Genomic DNA, 23,144 nt, shown 5'->3' with positions numbered 1-23,144 from the left:
CTCCAGAATTCCAGCTTGCAAGAGGCGGAAGCAGAGTCGATGAGAGCGTGGCAGCGGTCGACTCACTGCCGTCCTCACGGCCAGGTAAATCGACCTAAGATACCTCGACTTCAGCTACACTATTCACGTAGCTGAAGTCGGCATATCTTAGGTCAACCCCCTGCCCTCCCCAGTCTAGACCAGGGATGTGTCAGAATCCAGAATTAAGTGACCTTGGACAAGTCACTTTATCTTGCTGTGCAGCACAATTATCTACCTGTAGAATACAGCCTCCCTATCTCAGGGTCAGATATTACATTGAGGTGGACCAGAGAAAAGCCTACAATTATTTTAAGAGAATTGTTGCCTTTGTATGGTACCTTTTCATGTGTTTATCCTAAGTTATATGACAAGTACGATATTCCCAATGAGGTTCTCTCACCTGCCCAAGCTCCTCATTAAGGTTTGATGTTCTGGCCATTGCAGGTGTATCTGTTTCTTGATAATACATATCTATGTCCTGAAAGAAAAATGAAAATAGACCTAAGATATACAGTTTAATCAACAGTTTGCTGCCCACATGACTGCCAGCCACACCAATGGGAGTGCTGCTGCAGAACAAAAGCTGAATATGGTCCTTTGGAGAACAACAGTTTGTCTCTCAAATGTATCTGTGTATTAGACATTTTGAAAATGACACCTATTAAAAAACATTGGCATTTCCTTTGCTGCACGTTCAGTTCAATGCACAAAAAGGGTCAGGAGTCTTAACACAGGGAAAATTCTTTTACAGGATATCAATAATTCTACCCAAAAGACAAATAGTTAAAAGTCACTAAACTACTGTAGTCCAGACCTCACTTCTAAACAGAAAAACTGGTCACCTATACTACAACCAGTTCTGTTTATATCATTGCATTTAATTGTAATACATTGCAAAAATAGCTATTGCATGTCCCAGTAATCCGAGAAGCAATTTTCCAGATTACTCAGCTTGGAAATGATTCAGTTATACTCACATAAAAATCTCATAGGCAAAATAAATGTAACTTCATCTGGGATTATCTTTTTTAGGGGTCTTCTTCTACAGCCACATTGAAGCCCTGAGGTTGAACACATGCACACACCCAGGCAGATGCACATGATACATTTTCTCCAACTTTACACCCTCCAGGAACATCACAGCCATCATCTTTATGCCCAAGGGGACTGAACGGGAATCCATATGAAAACTACCATGTCAGTTCCTTACCTGATCAGAGATGTCACTGTTTAGTGACATTAGCTAATCCCAACCTGCACTCTGTGGACAAACATTGCCGCTCAAGCACCACCAGAGTGAAAGTGACCTAATCATGTTTTACTTTCACAGTGGCCCCCAGGGTTCTGAATAGGAGAACTGAAAATATGACAAGATACTGGTGCTTTTTCATTCTGCTTAAGCTTAGGAAACCTATGAGTTGCAGAAGTCACTACAGCTGTTTGCCAAAAGGCTCAGGAAGATGACACTATCTGTTCATACTCATTTCGTGTTCAGAAGGCTTTCCTAGCAACCAAAAGTGCTAAAAGGTATTTTTTTTCTAATGGAAGCTTAGCAACTGCAGAAGTGGATGGCACTCATGCATGAAACCTTTCTACAGGCAAGTGGCGTTTTCATGCCATGGACCAGTAAACTAGCATTGAACAGATTCACTGAACTATTAATTGGTCTTGCCAAAGGCAGTAACTAAGGAGACACTGACAAAAAGGTGACAAATTTAATTAAGGGTTTTACATCAATGTGACATTCAAAACCACAATTTATTAACCAACTTTTTGTTCTTGCTACTTACCCAGTTTATAAAAAGAGCCTGAGTAAACTTGACGACTTCCAGGGTCACCAGCAGACTGATGGGAATGAGATTGTTGTACAAGATTATGAATGTCAGCAGATTGTACCCAAAATTGACATAAAGCTCTTCTGTGGACCAAAAGGTATAGGATAAGGTCACTAACAAGGCACGTGTTCGTATTCAAACATCTATGCATTTTTACAGTGATAATACTGTGGAGAGTTCCCATTTTAAACCAATGGCATACACAGATGAACATCTATTTTCTCTCTGCAAAACAGACCTTTTCAGTTTGTTGACTTTATTCAATTTATTGAAAAGGGCTAGATTCTGCCTACCCTCATGTGGGTAGGTGAGGGCTCAAGGCATTTTCCTTCTACCTTGCGCCCATACACAGGAGCCAAACAAAATCTTGCTTTTTGCTTTCATGGCACACAAGATTCCAGTGCAGAAAGCAATGCTAGCAATGGGTAGGGCAAAACTAACTCCAGGTCATGGCCCTGCCCCATTCCACTCCTGCCAGCATGCTTCATTCTGCTGAAGGTTGTAGACAATGCTGTTTGTGTGCACTCCTGGACACCATCGTCCTTATCCTGATCTCACTTACACCAGTAAAAATTCAGGACAAACTCCAGTTAACTTTCTGCAAATCAATGTAAAAAATGGTTCAATGGAGATCAGAATCAAGCCCATTCTGACTGCCTCAGACACAATGCCCCCAGGAGCTGTCACGGTGCACAGAACTTCTTTATCCTGGTTCCCCTGCCATAACAAGTGCTCGGATAGCATGGTGCAAGAATCTGAATAGAATAAAATAGAACTGAAAAGTGAAAATCTCACCCAATGTGTTGTTTTTAAAGATGATAAACAAATGAAGACTTTTTACCTAAAATGTCTAAATATGGGACAGAAATTATTTTCTACACCAATAAAAGATCAGAGCTGGTTTGAAATTCTCCCAATATTGTAACAAAATATTCATATATGACGGGGCTGCTGGCAGGGCATCCGCTGTAAGACCTCCTGAATTTGCTCCCCCCTACTTGATCCAAAATAGCCTGAATCTGGTGACCTTCCAGGCACACTGCAAAACACTTCTGTTTGAGGGCATTTTGGGGAAGGGCTGAGGATAATCTTCCCAGAGTGACAAAGAGGTGAAAAGGTGGCTGACTTGCAAAGTTCCTTGTTGAATCATTATTCTAATGCTGATTGGATTTTACTGTAATATTAATTACACGTTAGGGTACCTAGAACTTGTAGAGGTGTTTTTTAAAATTTATATATACATACACATATTTAGGGTCGGTCCTACCAAATTCATGGCCATGAAAAATGAGTCATGGACCGTGAAATCTGGTGTCCCCGCTGTGAAATTTGATCTTCTGTGTGCTTTTACCCTATACTATACAGACTTCATGGGGGAGACCAATGTTTCTCAAACTGGGGGTCTTGACCCAAAAGGGAGTTGGAGGGGATTATTTTGGGGGGGGTCACAATATTGCCATCCTTACTTCTGCGCTGCCTTCAGAACGGGTGGCTGGAGAGCGACGACAGTTAGCTGGGCATCCAGCTCTGAAGGCAGCACCCCACCAGCAGCAGCGCAGAACTAAGGGTGGCAACAGCATATCATGCCACGCTTACTTCTGCGCTGCTGTCTTCAGAGCTGGGCAGCCGAAGAGTGGCAGCTGCTGACAAAGGGCCCAGCTCTGCAGGAAGCAGCACAGAAGTAAAGATGGCAATACCAAATCCACATTCCCAGCTCTGAGGGCAGCAGCCACCAGCACCAGCGCAGAAGTAAGGGGAGCAGTACCGTGACCTCCCCTACAATAACCTTGTGACCCTCCTCCCCCAACAACTCCTTTTTGGGTCAGGACCCCTACAATGACAACATCTTGACATTTCAGATTTAAATAGCTGAAATCATGAAATTTACAATTTTTAAAATCCTATGGCCATGAAATTGACCAAAATGGAATGTGAATTTGGCAGGGCCCTACACATATTACATCAACTTCATAAAAGGGGAAAGGCTAGCTGTGCTATGTGCACACTGTGTGAAACATGAGATTTAGATTTATAGACTCATAGACTTTAAGGTCAGAAGGGACCATTATGATCATCTAGTCTGACCTCCTGCACAATGCAGGCCACAGAATCTCACCCATCCACTTCTATAACAAACCCCTGACCTATGTCTGAGTTATTGAAGTCCTCAAATTGTGGTTTGAAGACCTCAAGCTGCAGATTTCTGAGTAACTGAGTTTATTCTTAGTTCTGTAAGCTGGTTACTAGAAGTGCAATATTCCATATTACAGTCCAAAAGGATCTGGTAATCCTGTATACACGCTATCTGTCCCCACTGAAGAGTTACAGATATTATTTCTAGCAGCACATTTTCACTTTGCCTCTCCAAAAAGCTGGTTTTGTTCCACATATTTCAACAGAGTTAGAACATGTGTCCCAAATATTTTCACCAAACATCTGTATTTATAGCTTCCAGTGTTGGCAAGTTCAGTAAACTATTCACTCCGGTGAGAACTGAAAAAAGATCACAATCAAGGAGATGTGTAATTAAAACTAAATAAGGTATCCAAATAAAATGGTTTTACCAGCAGTGAATATGCTAGATAAGTTGCTCAAATAAATGCATAGAATTAACCAGTATAAATGAGCTTAAGAAAAACAGTCATTTAAGAGCATGGGAACTGAAGAATCCAGGCAAATGAAGCTGAGAAAAAAATGAAGAGGCAGAGGTGAGAGCCAGAGATGAACACTCCTGAACTCTCAGAAGCTTTGAAACCTAGTTTAAATCTAAATTTTTAAATGGCTCAATATTTATGCCAGGCTGAACCAAAATCTGGGTCCAAATGCTTCTGAACTTGGGAGTGTTTAAAATCCAGATATGAGAAGAATTTTCTGCAGCTTGGATCAGTCTCTAAGGAAAACCAAGAGGCAAGCTGAGTGGGCAAAGAAGTTTTTTTCTACCCAGACATTTGTGAGAAATAGGCACTCTGGTTAGGCACCCAGGTTTGAAGTTTTGGTTCTGAAAGAATAAAGTAGACTCCCCTTTTCTGACAATAAGAAAGAATGACTGGTTCGATGTGTAACTCATGAGACTGCTTTGAAAATTCATCTCCCTAGGTGAGACAATATCTTGACTTCAGTTATACTTGTTTTTCAGAAATGATACTACATTCATTTCAGCAAAGTTATTCTCAATTTACACCAGTTTGTGAGATCAGTCCCTATAACTTTTGAGTATTCTCCATTACAAATCATATTTCATTTGTTTCTCTTCATCACTGCTTCTTCCAGTCATTTACATATCTTGTGTTTCATATTTTTCATGTGTAGAATTTTTATTAAATCTGGCAACACTCTTTTTAAAAAAAAACAACAACCTCTAGTAGCAGTAACAGTGATTAAAATGGAAAAAACATGACTGCCATAAACTGAAGTCAAAGCTAGTTCAATGAAGAATGGGTCCTGAGATCTATATAGCCTGTTATCAATGTCACTCCACTCCTTCTCAAAGACTGGATCTTTTTCAGTAAAGGTACCATAATTGAAGTTCATCTGAAACAGATGACAGCTCAGCCATTGTCAGCAGTTTTACTACTACCAGTAAAAGATTTACACAATTCCAGTGACATTTATTTATTTAGGTCTGCATCCTAAGATAGTGTCAGTAACACAATAGCCAATGTCTGACACATTTTGTAATTGATTGTAATATAAATTGAAATGCCAAAAATCTCTCTCCTGCAGATTAATTTATATTCTATCTTGAAGTGTCTTCACAATATCCATATCTTTGTGTTACTATTAAATCTCATAAGTAAATACAGGTAGCAAAATGGAAATAAAATGGAGTCCTTCAATAAAACACACGCACTATACAGGATCAGAGTTTTGCAATTGCAAAATTACCCATCTGTTGTAAGCTAGAACATCCTGGTCCAGCAAATACAAAGACAGCAATAATACTTAATGTGTGAACATTAATCTTCAGGATATCCATATAGAGGAGATCATCCGCTCTAATTAATAGATGGGCTAACTAAAACACAAAGGGACAGATCCTCAGCTGACATAAATAAGCATAAAATTAAAGTCAGTGGAGTTATTACCACCAGCCTAGGATCTGGTGAAAAGAGGTTGTGACTGAAGTATGTAGACAAAAGGATTGATTGACAGAAAGGAGGCTGATATCACAAATCCTGTACCCAATTCAGTAAGTTACACAGCCCCAAACAATTTTTCATAACTGAAATAAAGAGCCTTTTGGTCATCTTTGAGTGGCATTTTGCACCACTGTATGAGGCACCTGGCATTTGACTCTCTATCAGTGGTTTGAGCATTGGCCTGCTAAACCCAGGGTTGTGAGTTCAGTCCTTGAGGGGGCCATTAAGGGATCTGGGGTAAAAAGCTGTCTGGGGATTGGTCCTGCTTTGAGCAAGGGGTTGGACTAGATGACCTCCTGAGGTCCTTGCCAACCTCGATAGTCTATGATCCCCCTTTATTTTTGGACAGCTGCCTAGCAGCATTCTCAGACCTTGGGACAGGGGAACATCTTGCAACCCTCAACAGCACATTCGCAGGCAAGCTGGGCTCCGCAGTTACTGAAGACTGTTTCTAGAATACATTGTTAAATAAAGTTAGCTGCTGGCTTTGATTTTTATTTATGGGCCTCCTTTCTGCATTTATTTGGCAAAGATAAATGGCCTGGCATGCTCTGTAGAATCCTCAAATGTTATGAGCTCTCACTGTTTTAACACATAGACAATGGGCCACCTGCAATCAAACTCTCACCATTTGAGCCAAGGTACCAGATGACTTCGCCGTGTGTTCTGTTCCATAGAAAGGCACCCACAGAACTCACAAGGGCCATGACCAGAAGGATGCAGAATAAAACCAGAATCTGCATGTTGGTCACCTTCTCCACATTTGACCTCTTCAAAGGGGCTTTGGTTGAATTCTGAACAAAAGCAGAAACAGTCTTGAGAATTGGTTTAAGTATGGCAATAACAACAGCAAATGGTGAGAAAAACTGCTAAATAATATTACAATAACTACAAAGATGGGACTGTTCTCCTTAGTTCTTCTGTGCACAGTTAATTTTCAGTCCTAAAACTGTGAACTTGGCTACTTTGTTCTCAAACTCCATCCCCAGCCAGTTAAATATTTTATTTATGCAAAGTCTATGACTAGGGCCTCTAGCCACTATGGTGGTACTACACACATACACAGACTACTGTTGTGAGTCAGACATAGGGGACATGTACTATGCTCAATCTCTTCTGGGGGCTCAGCATACTCCCTCCAGCCTATTCATCCCACTCTGATGGCCAAGGCAGGTAAGAACAAGGTCACATCCCTACCTCTGAGGGTCTAGCTCAGAGGTGGGCAAATTTTATGGCCCGAGGGCCGTATCTGGGTATGGAAATTGTATGGTAGGCCATGAATGCTCACTACATTGGGAGCTGGGGTGCAGGAGCGGGTGAGGGCTCTGGCTGGGGGTGCAGGCTCTGGGGTGGCACCAGGAATGAGGAGTTCAGGGTGCAGGAGGGTGCTCTGGGCTGGAACCAGGATTGGGACAGGGGATTGGGGTGCAGGAGGGGGTCAGGGGTGCAGGCTTCAGGTGGTGCTTACCTCAAGCAGCAGAGGCACAACCAGGCGGCTCTGCGCGCTGCCCTGTCTGCAGGCACCACCCCTGCAGGTCCTATTAGCTGTGGTTCCCGGCCAATGGGAGCTGCAGGGGCAGCACCTGGGGTGGGAGCAGTGTGCAGAGCCCCCTAGCTGCCCCTATGTGTAGGAGCCAGAATGGGGACTTGCCGCTGCTTCTGGGAGCTGCGCAGAGCGGGACAAGCCCCAGACCCCGCTCCTCAGTTGGAGCACCAGAGTGGGGCAAGTCCCAGATCCTGCTCCCCAGCGGGGGCTCAAGGTCTGGATTAAAATGCCTGGAGGGCCAGATGCAGCCCCCAGGCCAGAGTTTGCCCACCCCTAGTCTAGCTCCCAGGGGAACACTACTAGAGAGCAGCAGCTACTGCCCTCAAAAGAATGCAAGGATTGCAATTTTCTCTAGTTTCTGCACAGGGCTCTAAGGGGGAAAATGCTCCCTAAATCCTCCTCTCTGCTCTTGTGCACTGCAAGTTTTTAGACACAGTTCAACAGCAGCCAAGTATAGCTCTCTTTTACAGCCTTAAAATTTAAAAGAGCCGAACTAAAGTCTGATGGAACCTGGCTGAACAGAACTACTTGCAGGATAAGGGCATATATTAATTCATGGAAAGATTTTAACTGGATTTATTGTTCTAGAAATAGATAATTTCTTCCAAGATTACAGCCCACAGAAGATTGCTTGTGCCAGAAAGTGACCAGGGGTGTACTGCAGAATCACAGTTGATATTACTTCTCCTTGTTACTTTACTTCTCTATTCTGCGTGAGAGTCATGGAAAAGCTTGCATTACCATGTGCTCTGGGAAGGCTGCAATGGCACTTACTTAAATTTAGATTTAAAAGAGTTAGTACTACATAGCATGTATAAGGATATGAGTCTGTCAAGGAGGACATAGGTTCCATGATTTTTGGTGATCTCCGTGATTTCGGCCCCAGGCAACGGGACTTCAACTGTCAGCTCCATGAGCCGAGGCCATCAGCCTTTTGCGGCACGGTGAGTCCTGGGCAGTGGGGCTCAATCTGTCACTTCCCACCCCCATTTGGGTAGCAGGGCTCAGGCTTCCATGAATTATCGTGTATTGACTGTGACCTGTCTGTGACTTTTACTAAAAATAACTATGACAAAATCTTAAACTTCATCGTGTAAAAAATGTATGTTGCAAGTGCCTCCTAGCAGGTACTAAGAGCACATACTGCACCCAGCACTGTGGAGTCCCAATCTCACTTGAGGCTTCTGGATGCTACTGCATTACAAATACAATGACCAACACTTCATTTTGCATAATCAACTCATAAGGACAGGCAGAATACAGAAATAGAGAATACCGATTTCCAACAAAACACACACGAGATATTATTTCCAATCCATTTTACCTGCATGAGCTTTGTGTCATGTCCTGTGTACACAACAATTCCTAGGACCCATTGGGTGTTTCTAAGCTGTGCACCTCTCAGCAAGATCTGGTCAGGCCCAATGGGAACCGGACTAGAAGCCAAGAACAAATTAAAAATAAGTACAGATATTTGAAATTACTCTGAAGATACTCTAACTATTCAAGAAAGTTATTTTCCATTATAAGAACACACATTTCTTTTCTTGATTACTCCCTTTTCATATCATTTACAAAACCCAGCACTTTGAAGGAAATGAATATTTAGGGACCTCCAGCATAAATCTGCCATTGCTCATAAACAAATACATTGAGTTCACTCCTTGACTGTGTTCCAGTCTCTGCACAGTGCAGCAAGGTCGGGGAGCTGCAAAGGAACTGGCTACAGTTCAGTTTGGCATCCAGCATATAATAGAACAGCCTCTAGACTGCTCTAAATAACATGAGCAGGATCCAGTGGACTGTCAGAGGGGAGTCAGGTGCTAGTCTCAACTCTGCCACTAGTCTGCTGTGTTACCTGGGGCAAGGCATTTCATCTCTCTGCGCCTGAGGGCATCTACACTTGAAATGCTACAGCAACACAGCTGAATTGCTGCGCTTCAATGTAGAAACTATCTGTGCTGATGGGAGGGGTTCTCCCATCGCTGTAGGTAATCCGCCTCCCCGACAGGCGAGTAGTTTGGTCAATGGAAGAATTCTCCCATCAATCTAGCACTGTCTGCACTGGGGCTTAGGTCAGCTTAACTACACTGGTCAGAAATGTGGATTTTTCACACCTCTGAGCGACGTAGTTAAACTGACAATTTTCTAGTGTAGACCAGGCCTTAGTTTCCCCACCTATAAAATGAGCATAATGACACTTCCACTTCTTTTTGAAGCACTTTAATTTCTATGGATTATAATACTTGAATTCATACAACTGAAGCAGGAAACTTTTTCTTTTAAGAGTTACAAGAGGGATCTAAATTACCCTTAGAAAGAAACTGTGGTTGCAAGCTCAACTATGTAGGGGCTATTACTTCTCTCATAATAAACAATCATCATTTGCAAAAGTGGGACAGGAATTCTGGCTAGATTCTCTGCAAGCTACACATCTGAGTAGCAGCCTATTTAGTGCGGCACAGGCGCTCAGGGAACCCGCCTGGGGGGAGGGACCTGCTGTGGCCGGGGGCAGGGCTGCCCAGAGGATTCAAGGGGCCTGGGGCAAAACAATTTCAGTGGCCTCTTCCATAAAAAAAAGTTGCAATACTACAGAATACTATATGCTTGTGGGGGCCTCTGTGGGGCTGGGGCAAATTGCCCCTCTTATCCCCCCCCTGGGCGGCCCTGGCTGGGGGAGGGGCGCCCCTCCCCCAGCCCCAGCCTAGCCTGATCCCCAACCTGCCACAGCCAGGACGGCCCCCCTGACCCCAACTATGCCGCAGCCCAGACCTGCCGCGGCTGGGGCACCCTTTCCCTGGGCCAAATCCAGGCAGCCCAGCCCAGCCCTGAACCCAGGCAGCCTTGCCAGAACCCAGTCGTAGCCGGGGTTCCCCTCCCTGAACCAAGCCCCAGCCCCAGCCCAGACCTGTGGGGGCCAGGGGAGGGCACCTATCCTGCAGCCCCAGCCCCAGAGCTGCTGCATCAGGGAGAGGCGCCTCTCTCCCCCAGCCCAGGTGCTGCCGTGGGGAGAGAGAGCTGGGGGGAGTCTTCTCTCCCCGCCGTAGCCCCGGAGCCCCTCCTGCACCCCAAACCCCTCATTAACGGCCCCACCCAAGAGCCCACACTCCCAGCCGGAGCCCTCACACCCCTGTACCCCAATCCTCTGCCCCAGCCCTGAGACCCCTCCCACACTCCGAACCCTTTGGGCCCACCCCCACCCAGGGCCAGCTTTAAGCCGATTCCCGGAATGGGGCCCCGCGCCCACACCTAAGAGGGCCCCACGCCTTAGGTGTCTTTTTTATTTTTTTACTCATTTCGTGGCGGGGTCTGCTCCGGGTCTTTGGCGGCATTTCGGCGGCAGGGGGTCCTTCAGTGCTGCAGAAGATCCAGAATGGATCCCCCATCACTGAAGTGCCGCCGAAGCCCCGGACTGCCACTGGGTATTCCAATCGGGCCCTGCCATTCGTAAAGCCGTCCCTGACCCCACCACATGAATTTTGTTATGTGCACCGATATGAAGGTGACGTGTCACACATCACCTCCATATTGGTACATATAACAAACTTAATTCCACACATGGGTGTGAAGAATTAGGGGGAACACTGAACCCAGGTCCTCTAATTCCAGAACTAACAGGCCTCTACCACTTAAGATAAAGACTGTCCATTGAAGTCAATAGAGCTACACCATTTTACACTAGCAGACACCAGTTAGCAGTCACCCATAGAAATACCTTTATGTTCTTTCTATGTTGCCAAAGAAGCCACGGTGCACACATACACATAAGACATATTTCTTAACAGAAGACAACTGTCATTTTTCAGTGAAGTTGATACCTTTGGCCATCTAAGCGCAAGTTTCCAATGAAGTCATAGAGGTGACGGTTGGGTCCTTCACATTCTATCTTCCCAGACACTTTCATCAAGTCTTCTCTCGACTGCAGATTAGCAGTTTGAGTCAACCCCTGCAAGAGACCAAGCCAGAGGAGATGCCTGTCAAATCAACTTTTCTTGTTAGTTTAATTTTCCACATGTGGTTCTATGATGTATCCCAACAAATGAGAGACAGAGGCATAGCTTAGTACATTAACTTAGTACTCAAGCTTCTTCTGCTGCTTATGGGATTTACTTAATAAGGACCAGATTTTGCCCTAGCTTGCATGGTCGCTCAAGGCAGTAAACTGACATAAGGCACCTCCTTACTAACTTGTGCCAGCTGCCTCTACAACCATTCATAGCGCTGGATGGAAAACAGGCTTCACAGAGCTGTTATGCTCCCTCACGTGGCACATGTGGGCAGAAGGGAGCAGGAAGAAACAAGGAACGAGAGCAGCTTTGGTTCTGCCCTCCTCCCACATGGGACAATGTAGCTTATTGACACATGTATGCTAAGTCACATACTCCCTCCTAGGCCGCTCCTGGGGCAGTACAACCATGCTCTGCCCTTGCTCAGGGCTGATTGCTAACTCACCACAGATTAATAGATTTCAAAGCCAGAAGGGATCATTGTTATCTAGTCTGCCCCCCTGTATACCACAAGCTATAGAATTTCCCAAAAATAATTCCTAGAGCATCTCTTTCATGAACACATCCAATTTTGACTTAAACTGCATCCAGCTCCGTTGCAGCTCCCCCATCCTATTGCACTCAGTATGCAATTTTCTGAAATTTAGAAAACACATGCCTGATTCTTCACTGTTTTTTACCTAGTGTCATAAGTTACCCCTGAGCGAAGGGAGTGGAAAGTGAGTGTAAATCACTGCCATAAACCCATTTTCCATCTTGTTTGCTCAAGTGAGACTCCACGTTGTAAGGCAGTTGGAGAATCAGGTCCACATTTTTTAAATGCAGTGACCCATATATAAATAAAATCTGCAGAGGATTCCACTCCAGACTAGTGTCCTTGGTATCAGACTGTAGATACAATCACATTTTCGCAAACAAAATTAAAATAGAGGCAAATATAAATGTTTTCAAATATGAATTGTAAGTTACAATGGCATTATTATGATGCATTTTGTACAAGATGGGTCATGTGAGCTGTCATTGGAAAAGTTATGATTTGCTAAATATGATTATCATATCTGTATGCATGTATCATTTTTGTATCATAAGTTATGAATATTGACTGTGTATCTGTATTTCACATGTAATCACACCTGAGTGACACCCACTAGGCAAAATGCTTCCAGATAGATAGTCGGCTATGAAGGGCCTATTCAAGGTAATGGGCCATTAGGAAAAACAATAGGCTTTAGGAGAAGCTTATGCTCCACCTGGTGAGCCTTCCTGAGAATGCACCAGACAATCTGTAAGTAATGGCTGCTATGACTCAGCAAGGTATGCAAGGGCATGTGACCAGGCCACATGACATGGAATTTCATCTTGGATACCAGTGTTTTTCCACAAATTGAGTTTGGGACAAAGGGTTCCTGCCATATGCTAAAGCTATATAAGGCGGGGAGTGACATCATCTGTTGTTCTTCACTCCCCCACAACTGAACACCTAAAAGAAGTTCCTAAGCAAAAGGACTTGGAACTGGGGTGGGGATCCGAAGCAAGTGCAGCTTGTGCCTTGAGAACTTGCAAGCCTGCTTGTACCATTAGTCAGGGTGAGAGATTGTTAAATCAAATCCTATCCTTCTAGTACAGGGGTAGGCAACCTATGGCACGCGTGTCAAAGGTGGCATGCGAGCTGATTTTCAGTGGCACTCACACTGTCCTGGTCCTGGCCACTAGTCCGAGGGTCTCTGCATTTTAATTTAATTTTAAATGAAGCTTTTTATACATTTTAAAAACCTTATTTACTTTACATATAACAATAGTTTAGTTATATATTATAGACTTATAGAAAGAAACCTCCTAAAAACGTTAAAATGCATTACTGGCACACAAAACCTTAAATTAGAGTGAATAAATGAAAACTCTGCACAACACTTCTGAAAAGTTGCCAACCTCTGTTCTCATATGTTAAATTTAGTTTGAGTTTTTGTTTATCTACTAGGTAAGCTGCTTTGATCTGTTTGCTATCACTTAAAATCTACCTTTTGTAGTTAATAAACTTGTCTTTGCTTTAAAGTCAGTGACCTTGAATGAAGTGCTTTGAAATCTTAGCTCAATGGGCAAAGGCTGTTGCATTTCCTCTCCCCAATGAGAGGGAGCCGAACTGGAAAATCAATTCATACTGGTTGGGGTTTTGACCAGGGCAGGAAGGTACAGCCCTGGGGTCCTAGGCTGGGAAGTTGGTGGTTGTTTTGGCTGTAGCCTCTCTATTGTTGGTTCATGCAGTGGGTGGTTAGCCTCCATGTAACTGCAGCTGGGTGCATCCCTGCCTGTGTGAATGCTGGTGGAAGTGTAGGACCAGTAGTGGGTCTGCAGCTTGTCACAGCAGCACAGGGTTAGAGAGAGCCCAGGTTGGTGAGTCAGAGGGCTCAGTGGTATCCCAGTTCCAGGTGGCACCCCAGGAGGAACACATTATATCTTGCACCTCTTATAAATGAAGAGCAGTGTCCACAAAACTGGGTCTCTACTTTGGGCAGCTAAATTCCAACTCTGACCACAAGCATAGTGTGTAATAATCAAATTGTGGTATTTCAAATACACTTGTCACGGCTTATTGTGCTTGAAACCCAGCACTTTCCTACCTTCGATAGTTCCTTTAGTAAACCATAACGGTTTCTTTGATTTGTTAAGCATCTGGCAGTGAAGTACACAGGTTTCCAAGTGCTGCTTTGATACTGTCAGGGGTATGCTGCAATCACATGCAATTGCATCTTAATGTGCTCAATGCCCTGATTCTCCTCGCACACTAGTTTTAGATTTGAGCAGCTGCAGTGACTAAATGGAGTTACTCCCAATTGACACCAGGGTGAGTAAGAGGAGAATCTCTAACTCCCCTTCTCTGATAACTTTACATTCCCCAAACATTTAAAATACAAACTTATTTTCTCACGTCTAAACATTCTCTTATATTTTACAGATATATTTGCTAAAATAAAATGTGCCCTTCTGGGTGAAGTTTATCACGGGCACAACATGACTGACACCCCCGGTACAGAACAGCCATTGTATCCATGCTGCACGAGGTATGGAGAGGGCATGTAAAGGGACGCCACGCTCCAAGGGTTCTGCATCAGCTCTGATAAACCACTGCAGGGGATGCTGGGGATGGGCAGGAGGATGGTGGGAGCTTGGCCTCTGTCTTTGTGATTACGGGGATCCCCTTAAGTAGGATGTGCATAAGAGTCTCGGTTAATTCTTTTTACTCACACAAAAGTACCAATCTCAGCTCCATGCTGCTCCCCACCCAAAGACTGAGGTGCTCATACTAAGGAGTCGGAGAAAGCAGGGTAAATACACAGGCCCTGATCCACCTTTACACCTCTCCAGCAGCGTAAAGGAGCCTTGAACTGGATACATCTAATTCACACTTTTTAACGGTCTATTTACGCTGCCGGGGTGGTATAAGGAAGCCTCCGTGTCAATGAGAATCAGGCCCATACGCTTTACAACATGACCTGAAGGTCATCAAATGCAGGTCCTGTCAGATCAAGAGAGAGTAAATTCATGTTTAAGGCACTTAACAAGCATGTAATTACAGCAGCCCTGGGAATAATACTGCTGTTATTAGCGGGGGGGGGGGAAAGTGAGGCAGAGAAGTTAAATATTTTTTTGAAGGCCACACTACACATAAGCTTCATAGCCAGGATCTTCCTGATGTCCATTCCCATGTTTAAATCCATAGGAACACGCCTCTTTAATTTAGTCTCTCAACAAATCTGTATAGCAATTATTACCACCTTCATTCAACAGATGCAGAAACTGGCCGCGAGAGCCTAAGTAACTAGTCAAGAGCTGTGCAGCTGCATTTAGAATCCAGATCTCCTCACATCCAAATCTCTTTCCTAACTGCTAAACAAGACTTCCTAGTTAACATCAGACACTTAACAAAATAAATGTGATTTTACCTGTCGTATTTTAAGATTAGTCTCCCCATCAAGATTAGACGTTTCAATATAGCACATTGCCTGAGGTTCACTGCAGAAAGCACAGTAAAATTTTCATGATTAAACATTTCATAAAACAATTACATTGAGCCTTACTTGTGCTTTGAAAGTACCCAACTATAACTATTCTCGGTACATGATATGGCAAAAAGTTAAATTCTGAGGGTGAATGACAGAGTGCCATTTTTTAAAAATCCCTTTTAAAATTACTTCACGTAAAAATGACAAATGGTTTATTAAAAGAACACTTCTATCTGAATCAGTACAGATGCTATCCAGCAAAAACAAGGAGCTTTAACATAAGTACACATCATTTCTAGAAAATATTAAAGAACCTCTGCTTCAATTCTTCACATTATTTAATAACTCAACTGTTTCATTTTTGACAAATTCTCCTTCTAGAATTTTTCTTCCTCAAATTTGTTGAGCAAGAATGCTAGAAAATCATAGCAACATTAAAACAGGAGAGGTTTTCAAAGTGCTGAGGACAGTTAGGCACCAGCTCCCTTCATATCTTTTTTCCCCATAGAGCCAAATCTGGCTATAGGCTGCTCATACAACCTACCAAAAAGCCTTGGCTGTAAGGACAGCAGAAGATGTTAATGTTCCACCTCCCTGATTCTAGTTCCCCTCAAACGTGCAGAGGCTACTCTGCAGGTGTCCTGTGGTTGGAGCCACAAAGAGGTATTCTGGAACCAGGGTTAGACTCAAGGAGTGTGGTCTACTAGAGTGTTTGTGCCCCTACATCCCCACACAACCCTGTCTTACAGAAATTACTCCTCTTTCTAGCTGGAATAGTCTGTCCAAGGAGAATTAGAATCTTCCCCAGAGTTTGTACCCACTTATCAAGCCCTGTAGTTCATAAATTCATAGATTTCAAGGCCTGAAGGGATCATTATGACCATCTGATCTCCTTTATAGCACAAGACAGAACTCCTCCACAATAATTCCTAGAGTGTATCTTTTAAAAAGACATCCTCACTTATGGCTATGTATCACAATGAAGGAATTCACTGCCTACTTGGACCCAGATATGCATTTCATCTTCCAGTTTTTGCAGACTACTTTCAATATATTGAGATGCTGTTCTATACCTCCTGAAGCAATCAGATTTAAATTAATCCTTGTATTGCTGCCATTTTCCTGACGGCCAGACACCTGAATGCCAGACAGATGCAGATATGCAGATCTAGCCATATACACAGATATATATGTGGTATCCAGAGAAATAAATTTTCTTTTAGAAGTCAGATAGCAATGGCAGCTGGCACACAGGTTCCCAGCTTCACACATATGGGCAAACTAAGATCAAATCCAATGGATGCTACAGACTCTAATACAGGAACTCCTCACTTAATGTTGTAGTTATGTTCCTGAAAAATGCGACTTTAAGTGAAACGATGTTAACAGAATCTAATTTCCCCATAAGAATTAATGTAAATGAGGGGGTTAGGTTCCAGGGAAATTTTTTTTCACCAGACAAAACACTATGTGTGTGTGTGTGTGTGTATGTATATATACATGCTTTAAAGAAGCATGTTCCCTATATATATATATACACACACAAACACACACACATAGTGTTTTGTCTGGTGAAAAAAAATTTCCCTGGAACCTAACCCCCTCATTTACATTAATTCTTATGGGGAAATTAGATTCTGTTAACATCGTTTCACTTAAAGTCGCATTTTTCAGGAACATAACTACAACATTATATATATATATAGATAGATATAGATATAGATATAGATATAGATATATAAACACACACACACACACAGAGAGACAGAGAGTATAAATTTTAAACAAACAATTTAATACTGGTACACAGTGATGATGATTGTGAAGCTTGGTTGAGGTGGAGGAGTCAGAGGGTGGGATATTTCCCAGGGAATGCCTCACTGCTAAATGAACTAGCAATTGACTGAGCCTTCAAGAGTTAACTCTCACATTCTAGGAGGCAGCAGAAAAGGAAGGAGGGCAGACAGAGACACACACCCTGTGTGTGAGAAAAAAAATGCACATTTCCCCTTTAAGTAGCTGACCCCAGGCTTAAGTACACTGCCCTGTTAATTAAATCAGCTTGCTGAGACCTCCTCAGACGGCAGCTACTGCCTGGAAGCTCCCTCTGTCGTGTGTCCTCCTTGCTCTATAGAAGATAAGGTAAGTGGGGTGCAGGAGCAGGGGGGAGGGAGAGACACCCTTACATTAGCCCTCCTCTTCTCCTCTCCTCCTGTACAGCAAGCAGGAGTCTCTGGGAGCAGCTCCAAGGCAGAGGGCAGGAGCAGCACATGGCAGAGGGCAGGAGGGACACGGGTGAACTGCAGGCAGCTGCTGCACAGGGAGCTTAGGGGAGCCGATAGGGCAGCTGCTGGTCCACTCTGGTTCCAACCACCAACCAGCTAGCTGCAATGGGCTGCTCTTCCTGCAAGCAGTGGACAAAACAGGTAGCTGCCAAAGATGTTAAAAGGGAGCATTTCACAACTTTAAAGAAGCATGTTCCCTAATTGATCAGCAACTTATCAAAATGACATTAACCAGGATGACTTTAAGTGAGGAGTTACTGTACAAAAACCACTATGGTCCATATTTTTGGTTGTATTATGAACAGCAAATTCACTGCAATCTAGATAGTGGATCAGATGCAGCACTTATATCACAGGCCAAGAAAGTTTTACACACAGTTCTTCACATAGAATATCAGGGTTAGAAGGGACCTCAGGAGATTATCTAGTCCAACCCTCTTGCTCAAAGTAGGACCATTCCCCAATTTTTGGCCCAGATCCCTAAATGGCCCCCTCAAGGATCAAACTCACAATGCTGGGAATAGCAGGCCAGTGCTCAAACCACTAAGCTATCCCTTCCCCTCCATCTGTATAGGTACCTGAAAATGCCTCTTATACCCCGTGCAAATGAGATCCAACTATGATCTTTAATTGTTTTTGGTCTTTTTTTCTGCCTTAAGAATTTCTGCTATCTGTAAGATCCCTTGATGTAATCTTTATGTGAATAATCAAAATAATAGACAATGACTCCTTAATTTAATTTTATCAGTCAAAACAATATACCTGTACACATGTGGCACACGATACCTTAATACAGCACATACCATATACAAATCAAACAATCCATCCTTGCAGAGCATGCAAAGCTTTCTGGTGAACTGAGGGCTATTTTATTATTATTACCATCTCAAAGAAGCGTTATGTACATAACAAAGCTACCATGGTAAAAGCAAAACCACAACAGAAATGGCCAGTACTAAAAGCAAAGCATTTTGTAAATTAAACAGCATATGCAGGACCAAATTATGCCCTCAACTATACCAGTGTAACCTCACTGACATCAGTGGCGTTATTAGTGTGGTACTGACAGAATAATTTGGCCCGCGTAGCTTAAGAACTAAACCCCAATGAAGCAGGTAAGTGGGAAAGAAAGTTTAAATATAAAATGTTGGGGGAGAAATCCCAAAATGGAATGAGTATCCCTCAAAACTGGAAATTGCCATTCTGATTAGAGTGTGGTTGTATCCCCAACCTGCACTTAAATTTGGGAGTCACTTGGCTAGTAATAAATAATCAATAATAATTGTGGGCTTTTATTTAAATAAATCTTATTTTTAAATTTTGACCTAAATCCTAGAACCAACTAGGTATTTGAAGTACTTCAGATTTTGGGTGCTCAAAGTCATGAGTAAAGGGACAATATTTTTCAGACTTACTGAGCACCCTCAGGACAACTGATGGAATTTCAATTAGGCACCCTAAAACTGCAGCACCCCAAAACTCTAGTCACTTGAAATTTCAGATCTTCATTTTTACCTTTTGCTATCTATCTCCACCAGAGACACTGCTTCTCTTGGTGACACAAGAATGAGACAGTAAGTGAGGGCACGGCAGGAAATGTAGGCCAATAGCTCAGAAAAGACATTTCTCAGAAAGTTAGTAATCTGTTTCCCTCTCCAGGAGGGAATTTCAGGGCCTGCGGATCAGGGTGACCCGTGGTTATTGCTAGTTAGAGAAAAGGAGAACACCCACAAGACCCCTGGTTCGATGTTTGGGTAGCGAAAATAAGACCTGCAGTCTTGGGGTTTGTCTTCGCTGCAAAGATAACTCAAATTATAACTCAAATGTCGCTCCTAACTCAAGTGTGGTGGTGCTTTTAAACACAAGTTGGCTGGCCCATCGGGGGGTACAGGCTAAAACTTCAGAGCACGCAACTCAGCAGATGCTAGCATCAGGGCCGGCTTTAGGAGCTGCAGGGCCCAATTCGAACAGTTTCAAATGACTGAAAAAAAAAAAACCACGTAAAAAAACCTGTGGGGCTTGTACTCACCGGACGGTGCTCCAAGTCTTTGGCGGCACTTCAGTGGCAAGTCCTTCACTCGCTCCAGGTCTTCAGTGGCACTGAAGGACGTGCCGCTGAAGACCCGGAGCGCCACCGGGTGAGTAAAAATTAAAAAGGCGCCTCTAGCCATGGAAGGGATTCTCACTGAGTGCGGGGCCCTCTTAGGCGCAGGGCCCAATTCGGGGGAATTGGTGGAATAGGCCTAAAGCCAGCCCAGGCTAGCATGACCACTCTAGAGTGTGGCCACAAGCTAGTTCCACTCGAGTGCTGACAGTCCTCCAATGCCTTCTCACAATTCTCTGCCATGCAGGACCGGCTTTAGGCCGATTTGCACGATTCCCTGGAATCGGGCTCGGCGTCTTTTTAATTTTTACTCACCCGGCGGCACTCCGGGGGGTCTTCGGTGGCCTTTCAGCAGCGGGCCCTTCAATTGCTCCGGGTCTTCAGCAGCAGGTCCTTGAGTGCCCCCAAAGACCTGGAGCGCAGCCGGGTGAATACGAATCTAGCCCCACACTTGCTAAAGCCGGCCCTGCTCCCATGCACCCAGAGAGGACAGACAAATTCTCCCATAATGTACTAAGAAAGAATTTACAGAGCAGCTCATCTAACTGCAGTGCAAAGACCCATGAGATATGGCCCCAGAAGTCCCAGGGCTTGTCTACACGTACAGTGCTACGGCACTTAGTGAAGATGCTACCAGTACCAAAAGAAGAGTTTCTCCCATCAGCGTAGATGCTCCACCTCTCAGAGAGGTGGTAGCTATGTCAACAAGAGAAGCCTTCGCACTGTCTACCGCAGGGGTTAAGTTCGTATAACTAGGTTGCCCAGGGTGTGGATAAGTTTGTAGTGTAGACTAGACTTTAGTGACACACATGAATAAGTGAAGCACCAGAGCAGTGGACACAGCAGCTCAAATGTTATTCTGCAGTGTGACTGCTTTCTCTCAAGCAAGGCTAACTCAAGTGAAGTAACTTGAGCATACATAACTCCAGTTAACTCTGCAGTGGAAGAAGGCAGCACAAGTACTTGGGGGCAGGGCATCAAGTGTGGGGGGAACTTGCTGGAATTTTTTTCTGTTGAATTAATACAAGGAAACAAAACTAAAGACAAGTTCTTTTGCTCACCACCAAAAATCACTTGGCTGCAAAATCCTCTGAAGGCTTGTCTTCACTGTTAAAAAGGGTGCGTTTTATACCTTGGGGTGAGTAACATACAGGAGAAGTCCTGAGGTAAAAAACACAGTGAGGACAAGTTATATCATGAGCTGAACAGCTCTATACTCCCCTTGTCCTCAGTGAATTTACCTCACGATAAAACTAAAGTATTGGGTCTTCACTGTGTTTTTACCTCAGGACAGTTCGTGCTTCCCAGTTACACTGAGGTAAAAAAAAATTTGCATTTTTTTTTAAAGCAGTGAAGACCTTTTAGAAGTGAGAGGCCTTTCAGAACTCACTGAGCAATCTGACTGCACTCAGCTTTTGTCATACCAAATCCCCTCCCTACAAATCTGACAGAGTAAATTTTCCAAAATGCTACAGTGAGCTCAGTTTCAAGCACCACCAATTTGAACACCATCTTACCTGGCTGTTCCTGAGAAGTTATTCACAATGCAAATGAAATGAGAATGTGACTGGATAGGATCATTTCTTTCCCTGATAAGGCAAATGTATCTTTTTGATATAGAAATGTTGTTATCCAATTCACACTGCAAGGAAGAGAGAGGACTGGCATCTAAGATCTTTAAGTTTACACTTCCTAATGATAAAAATAATTTCTTTAAAACCTCAGTTCAGCAGAAGCATCATGTCACTCTCACTCAGTATATCTGACCTGGAAGATACAATGATCATGTCTGCTGGAAGATGCTGCCCATTGGTGACCTTCACAATGTCTCCTACTGCCACCTGTTGATACAGGGGCAGGAGTGCAGCAGCAGGGAAGAAGAGAAAATGAACACAAATTGTTCCTCTGGATTATTAATTTGTTAACTATTCCCTTCACAAAGAGAGGAAGAGTTTTGTATCTTACAAAGAACATCTACAGTGATGCTTTGAATTCAGTCTGGTTATATTCCATTGAGAAGATAAAAGTACAACATCAGGGCTCATTTCACACATTTAATGAAGGGAAACAGTGTCCATCACCAACAAAAAATACATAACTTCAGAAGTAAGTTTCAGGTCTCAGTTTTTCCTTATTTTAAATAAGGTAACTGAGCCCTCCTTATCACTCCTTCCACTGCCTGAACTAGCCTGTCTGTATGCAGTGGCTCTTCTTGACAGCTGATAAGAGATGCTTTCCCAGGTGACATAGGTTTTCTTATCTTTGCTTTTGTCTCTACCTCATCTGTTTAATGTATCGTCTGTTTTACTCTTCCTCTGACCTCTTCTCCTCCCTTTTCTTCCTTGGTTCCATGTTTTCTCACTACTCACCAGCTTGCTACTCTCCTCTTACTTGAACTCTTCTCACATTAGATGCTTTTCATCTTAAGCACTTGTAGCATTAAACATCAGCAGGTGCTCTGGTATGCAGCAACACAAACTAGGGGTAGACGCTTTGAATACTACCAGCAACTATGTTTCACTGCTCACATCTCACCTGATTAGATGCTCCGTGGCCTGTTCCTAGAGATGCTGAGCACCCACAACTCCCAATACCTTCCATGGGAGTTGAAGGTGCTCAACAGCTCTCATGCCTAGACACAATGGAATCATCTGTCCTTGTTCATACAAATTATGAACTGCTGAATTGAGACTGAACATCAAGACATAATCCTAATGCTGGAATGGACTCTGAAAAGTCAAGCAGTTTCCAAAAGTAGATAGCAAGTTTGTTCGTTATAACAATAAACTTCACTGGAGAAGACAAGCCTGACCCTTTTCCCACTGAAGTAAAATTCCCAGGGACCTCAACGGTAGCAAGATCAGGTATAATAACTTCTAATAAACCAGCTCTGATATTTTAAACAGGTGATATGCTAAACACAGCTGAGTAATTATGACAAAATAATGGATAAACTGGAATCCTTGTGACTCAGAATGTAACACATATAGTCAAGAATCTTTGTTTAAATGTGAAGACTGTAACACAATGTGAAAACATTCCATATTCAGCCTTATGTGACATCTCTAATTCACAATCTGGTAGAAAAATTAAGAGATAGTGGCACATCTCAGCATCAGCTTTACATTTTCTGGGATTCACTGGTTTTCATCAGAACCTTACTGTTGTTTAAATATAATTTTATGGGTTTAATTTCCTGATTTGGT

The 23,144-nt window shown here is 43.3% G+C and overlaps 1 protein-coding gene across 3 annotated transcripts in view; it reads right to left on the bottom strand.

Annotated features, from left to right (window-relative positions):
- Nucleotides 1-23,144, bottom strand: part of ATP8A2 (ATPase phospholipid transporting 8A2) — a 657,063-nt gene that overhangs the window by 495,610 nt on the left and 138,309 nt on the right. For all 3 annotated transcript variants that reach the window (XM_050937153.1, XM_050937152.1, XM_050937151.1), the window contains exons 7-13: nt 21,706-21,779; nt 15,490-15,559; nt 11,360-11,487; nt 8,866-8,977; nt 6,624-6,789; nt 1,812-1,939; nt 422-499 (exon numbers count right to left, since the gene is read on the bottom strand). In XM_050937153.1, coding sequence (XP_050793110.1) covers nt 422-499; nt 1,812-1,939; nt 6,624-6,789; nt 8,866-8,977; nt 11,360-11,487; nt 15,490-15,559; nt 21,706-21,779 — 756 coding nt within the window. The remainder of the gene's footprint in view (nt 1-421; nt 500-1,811; nt 1,940-6,623; nt 6,790-8,865; nt 8,978-11,359; nt 11,488-15,489; nt 15,560-21,705; nt 21,780-23,144) is intronic.

Source organism: Gopherus flavomarginatus, chromosome 1 (genome assembly GCF_025201925.1).
Source record: "Gopherus flavomarginatus isolate rGopFla2 chromosome 1, rGopFla2.mat.asm, whole genome shotgun sequence".
Taxonomy (NCBI): domain Eukaryota; kingdom Metazoa; phylum Chordata; order Testudines; family Testudinidae; genus Gopherus; species Gopherus flavomarginatus.
Note: the sequence above shows the minus strand (reverse complement) of the source record. Positions and strands in the feature narration are given on the sequence as shown.